Here is a 9,932-nt window from a genome sequence, read left to right as displayed (position 1 = left end):
CACAATATCGAATATTTTATGGTATATAACAATATACAACTTCTTTCACCGCCTGTTTTCCTTTCCTTTTCCCCTCCCTTCTCCTAACATGTACATTTAGAAATAAGAGGGGTATAGATCACCTATCCCCCATGGCTTACGCGCATTGTTTAGGTTATATCTGTCTAGCAAATTATTTTGTCGACGAAAGTTTCTCTTTGTAAATGCTCAGTAAGACAAAAATTAAATACAATAAAGCTTAATATGAGTAAAAATCTTCGCTGGGGATTATTTTTTAAATTTTAATCTTTTATCTAACGTTAAGCATACTCAAACGCTTATACTATACTCAAACGCTTATACTATACTCAAACGCTTAGGAACCTGCGCTATTGTTAACTAAGCTGAGTTTCGAGAAATTTATCTTGTAATATTTCGTACATTTCTCTTCAACCTTTAAGAAAATTAAATTTTCACTTCCTCAACATGGGTGATCAACTTTTTTTTTCCTTACATATCAAAAAGTTAAAAAAAAAAAAAAATTCTTACGTAAAAATTTAGAACTATTTGCATCGCTAAACAAACAACGTTTTGACTTGATCGTTTGACTCTGAAAATATTGAACAAACATATGATCATTTGACTTTTACTTTAAGACTTGGTTGAGAAATATTAGTTTCCAAATTTGCGGCTATTTCAATAAATTAGAAGCTATTTTGAAAAGAACTAAATATAATAAGCAGTGGTTAAAAGAAATTATAATTCAAAAAGTCAAATAGGACCACCGGTAAAAATTATGATACCGCGAAATTCGAATAAAGTTTGTTTATGTTTACGCATGTAGCAAGAAGGGTTCTATTTGACTATAATTGTAAATGTAATAAAAATCTATAGATTGATTTAATTTTATTGCTATTAAGCTTTGGGTTTAAAAATTGAAAATTTGAATTTTTTTAAGATATTAATAAGAAAAGTGTTAGTACCAGCTGTAAATGATTTCAACTCAACAAGTAACCAAAAGAAACTGTTAGTTGGTGAAGCGTATTCAATATAGTCAGCTCCTTATATATTGGAAATATAACACCCAAGAGAGAGTAATTTAACTTTAATATAAAAGAAAGTGGTGCTTATAAAAATGATGGCAAAATTCCTGGAATAACTTGACAGTCCTTATGGAAAGATAAAGCTTACAGTAATTCTAGAATGCAAGATAGTGATGTTGAACTTCTTGAAGAACTTATATTAGCAACTGCTTCAAGAAATATAAGGTGAGTTCTCTTTACAGGTTAAAGATCTCAATGTAATATCTATGATTTTTTTTTTTTATCTGAAATATATGTTCCAAATACAAAGGTAGTTTAAAAGAATATATAAAAAAGAAATTTCCCAGATTTACTTTATGTTAATAACAAAAAGATGTATTTTTTTCAAATATTTAGTAAAGTTGAGGAGCTTATGCAAATTGGAATTGATCCATGTTCTCCAACAAGAGAAGGAATATGTCCTATCCATACTGCAGTTGTTCTTGAATCACCTTCTGGTCCTGAAATAGTTGCACGAATGTTAAAATATGGTGCTGACCCAAACACCAAAACTTCAACTGGGTTATCTCCACTTCATATTGCAGCAATGTGGGGACGTGTAGACACAATTAATGTTTTACTTGACAATGGAGCAGATGTTGCTGATAAAGATGATAGCGATATGAGTGCTCTAGATTATGCAGAAGTTGCAGATGAAAATAAGTATGCATGTATTGATGCATTAACTGAGTTTCGAGGAGATGTGAAAAGAAAAAGTGCATGTTTTAAGACAAAAAGTCGGGTTTGTATAAATCGTATCAAAGGTAAAAAGAAATCAATGGACAACAGCAATTTTACTGGTTCAGAAAATATCGATAAACTATATGATAATCCAAGTATGCTGTCATCATTTGATACCTGTAATTGTAAAAGATCTTCAATAAACAGCTCTAAAATAAAAAATTCAATTACAGCTGATAACAAAAAGATTACAAATACCAGGATAGAGACTCCTTTGCATAAGAAAGAGATAGATAAACCTTTTTCATCACCTCGTGTCTCAGTTAATAAAAATATTTTTAAAGCAAATGCAAGCACATCAATGTGTACAAATAATAAGATTGATACCCCACCACAGTTGAAAGCCTATTCTGGCATTGAAACAGCACAGGAATTTGAGCAGAATCTTTCAACATCTCCTGGAGCTGTTATTGAAAATAGTTTTTTTGAAGAATCACTTTCCAATGAGACTATGTTTCGATCTTGTAATGAAACATTTTGGAATCAGAAGATAAGCTCAACTCTGCTTGAAGAATCAGCTAACAAAAAGAAGTCACAATGTTTTTTTGATGGAAAATTTAACCCCAGTAAGACATGTACAAATAATCAAATAAACTAAATTAGTCAAATAAAAAAAAGTTAGTTACATTATTCTCTTTACCAGTTCAGCTTATAATAATTAGCTTATTGCTTTAAGTACATGTTGACACACAGATGCACTTATATTTAAATCATAGTTTTGTGCTTTTAAAATTAACATTAACATTTAGCTAATTCCATTCCCATATTCTGTCATAAATTGTTTTTGCATCAAAACTTATTTAAAAGTTTAGTTAAAAGTTCTTATGACATTTAAATGTTTCTTAAAAATGCTGTAGACCCTAAAAGTTAAAAATTCAATAAGGATAAGTTTTTAAGTTATATATTGCTTTTAAATTAAGGTGAGTGGTTTTAGGTAATGAGCAGGATTCTAGTGGTTATGTTGGTGATATTTCTGAGCATCCCACCACAGAGGCTCCCTCAGAAAGTTCAACAGATGAAACATTCTGGAGTTTAAGAAGCTCACCATTATCTCCATTACCCAACTACTCTTCCATTACTTTTAGAAAGAAAATAAAGGTAAGATGGTATTACTTTTTAGCTTGTTGATTGCTTTTTTTTTTTTAAACCAACTATAAGTATTACCTAATATTTGGAGAGTTGTAAGTTAAATGCTAATTAAATTATATGCTAAATGTTTTTAAATACTTTAATATTGTAGCTTTAAATAACTTAAGATATTTAAGCTGAGTATTGAATCTATTTTAGACCTTAAGTACTCCTTCAGAGATTTTGCAAAAGAAAACAAAAGATGTTTCAGAAAAAATGTTTGAAGAAAAAGAGCAGCAAACCAATTTTTCAATGGAAACAAAGTTTGTTGGCAATAATTTGACTAGTTTTCGAGATGCTGCAAGTCAGGCAGAGTTTATAGATATTCGTAATGAAGTGTTAAAAATTCGAAAAGAGTCCTGTGTGAAGTTTTTTGATGAAAAATCACAATTAGAGAATAATGTGAAAGAAAACCTTTCTGATGTATGTGATAAAAATGATGCAGCTTTGAACTCACTAAAATTTCTAACAAATAATCTTCATCTTCAGAATTCAGTTAAAAAACCTGATGCTGTTTATTGTGAACAAGGTAGTATGGATGAAAAAAATCACACATCATCTTATGATGAAAAAAATCATGCATCATCTTATGATGAGGAGAACCCTGTTTTAGTGGAAAATGGTTCTAATATGTTATCTGAAAATCTCTCAGACACATCACTAGGCTCTAATTTTGATGAAGATATACTTAGAAATGTAACTGTTGACTATAGTAATGATAGTCTAAATCAGTTTCCCAATGTTTCTCAGCTTATACATTTTTATGAATCAAAAACAGATGATGAAGTTCTTTCAGCTCGAGGAACCCCAACTGTTGATCTTAGTATGGTTAGTAAGGTTTATGATGAAATTACAATTGATTACGATTGGAAAGATGTTAGTCTGTTGAGTGCTACTGAAGAAGAACATCCAGTAGTAGTTCCTCCTAGTATACTCTCATTAAACTGTAATGAGCTAAGACAAAGACTCATTAGACTTGGAGAAAATCCAGGCCCAATATCACCTAACACACAAAAAGTATACCAAAGATATCTTGCCAAGTTGGAAAAGCAACCTGATTTACAACATGCTAAAGTAAGTATACAGTATCTACTGCTGGGAGTTTATATATATATATATATATATATATATATATATATATATATATATATATATATATATATGCATGTATGTATGTATGTATGTATGTATGTATGTATGTATGTATGTATGTATGTATGTATAACTGGGATTTTTTGTATATAGTTAAAAGAGACAAGATTCGCTGATTACACTTCTGAACTTCGACAGATCCTGGTTGGTGTCTGCTCATACTCTGAAAAAGATAGCAGTGATTTGGAAGTAGAAATGGCCTATATATTTTCAAATCCAGAAAAACATACCTGGAGGGAAGGGTAGACAATATTTGAAATAAGTTTTTTTTTTTTTTATCTTGTCAAAAGAAAACTTTATTTTAAAGTTTTTATTCCTTTCTAGAACTCAAAAAGCTTCATTTAACTATTTGTTGCTTGACCCACGAGTAACAAAAAATTTACCTGAACGTGCCAAAAACATGACTTTTTTGGAACAACTTCGGACTTTTGTTGCTTCAATTTTCTACATTGGCAAAGCTAAAAAATCTAGACCGTATGAACACTTGTATGATGCTTCCAAACACTTTAAAACTGATAAAAATAAGGTTTGTAAAAGGTCTGCTTTTTAACAATTTATTGTGGCCTACATTTTCTTAGTTTAATTCTGATAAAAAGGTTTATGAACTTTATAAAATTTTCAAATCAGGGATTTTGATTTATACTTAACTTTTTTTTCTTTTTTTTCACAGTGTACTAACAGCAAGCTAGGTATGATCTGTGACATATGGAACTCTGGTATGGGAGTTGTTTCAGTGCATGTTTTCCATAGTATCATTCCTGTAGAAGCTTACACAAGGGAGGGCTGTATGGTAGATGCAATGGGTAAACTTTGATAATAGATTTTTAGTTAACAAAACTTAGATAAGTTGCAACCTCTTAGGGATGCTTTTAGTGTCTAGTTGTTAAAAACAAGCAGTGTCATTTTTAGGACAGTTTGTATTTAACAACTGTTTGTTTTTAACAACTAGGCGCTAAAAGCATCCCTAAGATACAGTTTGTTTCAGCTTATGTTTTAAAAAATATAAGGAGTTTTATCTTAAATTGCTTCCGTTTTAAAGAAATATTTTAAAAAAAAGTCCTATGTTAATTTTTATTTCTCAATATTTAAAAAAATTAATAAAAATAGAAAAAAACAAAGTCCTTCATGTAGGAACAATTTTGTTAATGTTAAATATTTGTTAGAAGGCACAGAGAAATAATTTATAAATCATTTTACATGTCAAGTTTCTCAAAGCAATTTTTATTTAACATAGAACCTTATAATTGTGAGCCAGAGATCAATGTAATATAAAATACATATACATATTCTTCATACTATATAACTATATTAGGTATCAGCACACCTAAGAGCTAAAACATGCTACATAATTCCTGTCTCCAAATGCTTCATATATTTTTGTTAAACAAATGATACAAAATTATGGTGATTAGTAAAACTAAATATGAAAACAATGGCACAATGAGCGGGGTAATTCATTTAGATAGAACTTTTAATTCCATGGAATTAAAGCTGAATTTATTCATTAGCTGAATTTCAGTAAGTGTCATATAGAAATTTTAAGCAGTTTTTTATTGCTGCGATTAGCATTGCTTTCAGAGCACCATGAACATTTTTGTGAACTTAATTATGAAGCCTGAGAATGAATTTAGTTTACTGATCATTTTTTTAACGAGATTTCTTCTGATATATTCAAAAAAAAATCTTTGGTTGAAGAAAAAATCTGTTAATTAGTACGTAATAATGAAGTGTGCTGAAAAAACAACGAAAATTTTACTGGATTCTTGAATTTTCGATTGAATCCTTCAAATTTGGTCTTTGTTTTGAGCTTTTATTAGGCACTCTAATCTTCTTTGATCTCGATTAAGCCATTCTCTTGTCATCATTCTACTGTTCTATAGGCATAAGAACTGGTTAGTTTCTTATAAACAATCTTGTCATCAAAGGAAACCCCATCCTAACAACATGTAATTTTTCCTTTCTTCGTTTTGCATTGAATGCTATGTTTTTATATATTTATATACATAATTATTTTTTGTATTACTTAATTAGGATTATCAAGGCTAACCAATCTAAAGCGAGGAGAGTTCTATGGACCAGCTAGCTCATGGAATGCTAAGAAAAGACGCTTGCTTGGTATCCATTTGATTGTTAAAGCAATGAGAATTTATTTCATTGAAGGTGAAAAGCAGATACGAGAATGCGATTTGACCAGTTGATAAGCCTTTAAAATGTTTTTTACAAATCATAAAGTTCTTCTGCGCTTTTGCACCAATAATTACTGGATGGTGGATGATATTGAAATCTTTTTTTTTAATTATCATAAAACTTTTTTCGAATAGCAGATTGCGTTCAATTGTGATTTTTAAATCTGCCATCTAATCTGTACGCTTTCATTTACATCTGATGCGCTTTGAGTTATTTATAAAAAGGTTTTGATATTTTTCCTTTTAATGATGGTGAATGGATAGTGTAGGGATGGATAGTGTAGCTTTAAATCTGGAAATCCATTTGTTTATTTCATGAGAAGTAGTATACTAATAAATATAGTAAATACTAAATAAGAAATATTTTATGCATTATTTAATTGTAAATAGAGACTTTTTCCTCTCGAAAGTAAAAGATGTACAGCGTTATTTATTAAAACTTTTTATGTCAATGTTTATATTGTGTTAAGGTATTAGGAATTTTACAAGAAAAATTATGGAAAATTATCATTGTTCAATATTGTAATTCAACTAAAAAAAAAAAAAAAAATCGTATCGATTCATTACTTCATTTGTATTTTCTTACTTAACACCTCACACTCTAAACTTATTATTATCAAAGGTTATTTTAATGGTGATACCAGTCCCACAAAATCTTTCGAAATTTGTCAATTATGCATTTTGAATAGTTTGAGTATAAGTGTTGCTCTTTAAATAACGACTAAGATAGTTTCATCGATTAGGAGTACTTGCCGCACCATAACCCTTGCATAAAAAACCGAGGTCGTCGCGTTGGTTTGACAAGGTTCTAACTGATCGGCGAGTAGTTTAGAGTAAATCAATGTTAAAAATTGTTCCTACCATCAAAAGTTATTAAAATCCATCAATGATATTTTTTACTCATGATAACATAAGCATTTGCTATAAGTATTACTATTTTTTATTAAAAATTGTTTCACTCTTCATAGAAAAATAAATGCCTCCAAAATGCAGTTAGAACCTTGTCATAGTGAAATAATCATATTCTCATTATGACAAGGTTCTATCTGCTGTTTAACGGTAGTTAGAAACATGTTAGTTATTTTGAAATTTTGTGACTGAAGCAGTTACTTTAAATTTTGTAACTGAAACAATAATATAATAAAAAGCTAATTTTTATAAATTGGATTATTGTTTCAGTCACAAAGCAAGGTTACAACATTTTGTTTACTCTATTTATTTATTTTTTTTTTTTTGTACTACATTTTTTGGTACTTTTTAAAGCCATTACAATAAGTACAATCCTTAAAGGTTTTTCATCTTTTTTTTATAGGTGAAGAACAACTCAATAGTAATCTCTGTTCTCGAGAGGCATAAACGGAAATGCAGCTTTAATATCTTTTTTTTTTAAGTCTGCAAGTTTCTTTGTACAATTTTGAATCTTTGGTTTTACATTCAAAACAGTGGAAGTTGATGGACTTGTTGCTGCATTCTTTCTGTTAGGTTTTTCATTGAACTTGACATACGCACAGTTCATAGGTCCATTGCGATCAAAGCTAGATTTAAAATGTATAATGTGAGATATTTAAGTAAATATTAGAACAGCAACGTTAGAAAAAGGAACTGAATTGTAATTAAATAGCTTTGCTGTTACTGAATAATCCTTGAAGTCATGTGGTTTCATTTGAATGATATGACAAGGATTTTTTCTGTTAACTTGTTTCAACATCCTTATCAATCCAATTGGACTAAAAAAATCAGTTTTCCTCATGAGCTTTTCAATTTCGCTATGGGCATGATCCACCTCCTGGACGCATGAATGACCTGAAGGGAATATTTGATAGTGATTGAGTTAATGTTAGGATTGTCTCTTTAAAAATGTAACACAGCATTTGATAATATACTATTCCGATTTTAAGGAACGCAGGAGTTACACCAAGTAATTAAGTCACTTAAGTCGTTTTCCTCGGCCACATGACTAAATATTTTGCAAAAGGCACTGGCAAGATCATTGCCGCTTCTTCCCACCATTGATTCAGTCCATAATACACATTATACTTTTTCGGTTGTTTAAAAATAAGCTGTCAAACTATACACGCTTTGCTTTCTCAGATAAAAAAGGGAACTCATTTTTGCATGCGGAGTCAATATAACATTTTGAAGGTCAAAAAGTAAAACCGGAACGTTTTTATCTTTTTTTTCTTTAGCACGTATACCTTTTTTTTTAAAAAAAAAAAACTTGATGTCTTTCAAAGTCTTCTCTCAATTTTTCAGACATAGTATCAGTGTTTTCAGCAACTTTAAACTTCTCACAAAGGTCACATCTATCCTTTTTGAGAATGTGAAAACCAAGATTGAAGTCGGTGGAGAAAATATGGAAGTGCATAGATTTTTTTACTGGCTCAACATTTTCGTTTATACATTTCTCTTTGTAAAGATTATACATTTTTGAAATGTTAAGGTGTTACTCAAGGTATTCTCTATTGGTACTTACATGACAATGTGACTCGACTGTTGGAAAAGATTTTTTGTGATCCCTAGCTGAGTTTGTGAAATTGACTGTGTAGTTAGATAAAATGCTCTTCGAACACTGACTTTTTCTTTTTTACATGAAAAAAATATCTATTGGCGTAATTCCTTTTTGAAAAAATTTGTTTTTCAGTGCGTCATCAGTTTTTGTTTGCATCTTCGCTACAATTGTTTTCCTCGTGGTTTCTCTTTTAATTACGCAGCCTGGTTTTTATTACTGCTACAAAAACGTTTTATTACAAGTTGTTTAAATTTTAATATTACCGATATTTTTGATTTAACAAGTTTAAATAAGCTACTTTGTAAGATCAACGTTCCAAAGTGCACATATATCGACTAACCGTTGTAGATAAGTAAAGAAAAATGAAGAAGTATTGACTTACTTTTTGGGGTAGGCACTGGAAAATATAGTTAGATCGACTTACCGTAAGGGAATGGCGCGGCAAATTGTACTTACATTGACTGCGGTAAGTTTGTAAATTTCTTAATGCAAAAACATCATTAGTTTAAAATAAAAAGATAGTTTTAGCTCATAAATCCCCTTTTATTTTGAATTATAATAGTTATTTCTATGCTAATCGAAAGCAGTATTTTTTTTCGCAATGTGACAGGTGTCAATTTGAGTAACGTTATAAAAAAGATTTTGTTTAATTTTCAAATAATAGCTTTAATGGCATTTTATTCTACAGCGGTGTCAAATTAGAACACTTTTTGTTGATTTTCAGACCTATTTTTTATATGATTTTTGTTGGGTATTAAATTCTCTATTATTATAGTTAGTTAATAAAAACCAGCAAGAGATTATGAAGTTATTGTTAGTTAGAACCTTGTCAAGCTAAATATTAGTTAAATAAAATTACAGATAGAACTTTGGCACTTTAGCAGTTTGCTTGTTTTGCGCTATATCGCTGTAAATTTCGGTTTATTTTGTTAATCATATTTTAAATAGTCTAATAAAATGATTAAGTCAATTTTGGCAAAAATGTCAGTTAGAACCTTGTCAAACCAACGCGACGAGGTACAAGCGTTTGGATTTTATCTCAATTTCCAGGGCTACTGAGGATTATTCAATGACGTCATTCAGGACAAGCACTTTCTTTCATGCTGCTGCTAAAAATAGTGGCTGCAAAAATCAGTTGGTAGTATAGAGTTAGGA

The 9,932-nt window shown here is 29.9% G+C and overlaps 1 protein-coding gene across 2 annotated transcripts; it reads left to right on the top strand.

Annotated features, from left to right (window-relative positions):
• Nucleotides 1–639: 639 nt before the first annotated feature.
• On the top strand, nucleotides 640–6,834 carry LOC145187483 (ankyrin repeat and LEM domain-containing protein 1 homolog). Of its 2 annotated transcripts, none has more exons than XM_080063887.2 (8): nucleotides 640–1,247; nucleotides 1,419–2,368; nucleotides 2,737–2,900; nucleotides 3,090–4,004; nucleotides 4,176–4,324; nucleotides 4,407–4,608; nucleotides 4,753–4,885; nucleotides 6,114–6,834. In XM_080063887.2, exons 1-8 carry the CDS (start codon nucleotides 1,183–1,185, stop codon nucleotides 6,278–6,280), a joined length of 2,745 nt encoding a protein of 914 aa, XP_079920013.2. In that variant the 5' UTR covers nucleotides 640–1,182; the 3' UTR covers nucleotides 6,281–6,834. The 2 variants fall into 2 exon arrangements, with proteins under 2 accessions (XP_079920013.2, XP_089945553.1); XM_090089427.1 differs by having other exon boundaries at nucleotides 933–1,247; nucleotides 1,419–2,419.
• Nucleotides 6,835–9,932: the final 3,098 nt, after the last annotated feature.

The sequence above is a fragment of the Hydra viridissima genome, unplaced genomic scaffold (assembly GCF_058129835.1).
Source record: "Hydra viridissima isolate aposymbiotic clone 2 unplaced genomic scaffold, HvirCarnegie_v1 scaffold_1, whole genome shotgun sequence".
Lineage (NCBI taxonomy): Eukaryota > Metazoa > Cnidaria > Hydrozoa > Anthoathecata > Hydridae > Hydra > Hydra viridissima.
This window is presented reverse-complemented; position numbering and strand designations above follow the sequence as displayed.

Bases quoted from the DNA above. Each gene is read 5' to 3' on its own strand.
- LOC145187483 (XM_080063887.2), top strand. From the start codon at position 1,183: ATGCAAGATAGTGATGTTGAACTTCTTGAAGAACTTATATTAGCAACT. The intron at 2,369-2,736 runs GTAAGACATGTA...GAGTGGTTTTAG, and splicing joins TGATGGAAAATTTAACCCCA to GTAATGAGCAGGATTCTAGT. The intron at 2,901-3,089 runs GTAAGATGGTAT...AATCTATTTTAG, and splicing joins CTTTTAGAAAGAAAATAAAG to ACCTTAAGTACTCCTTCAGA.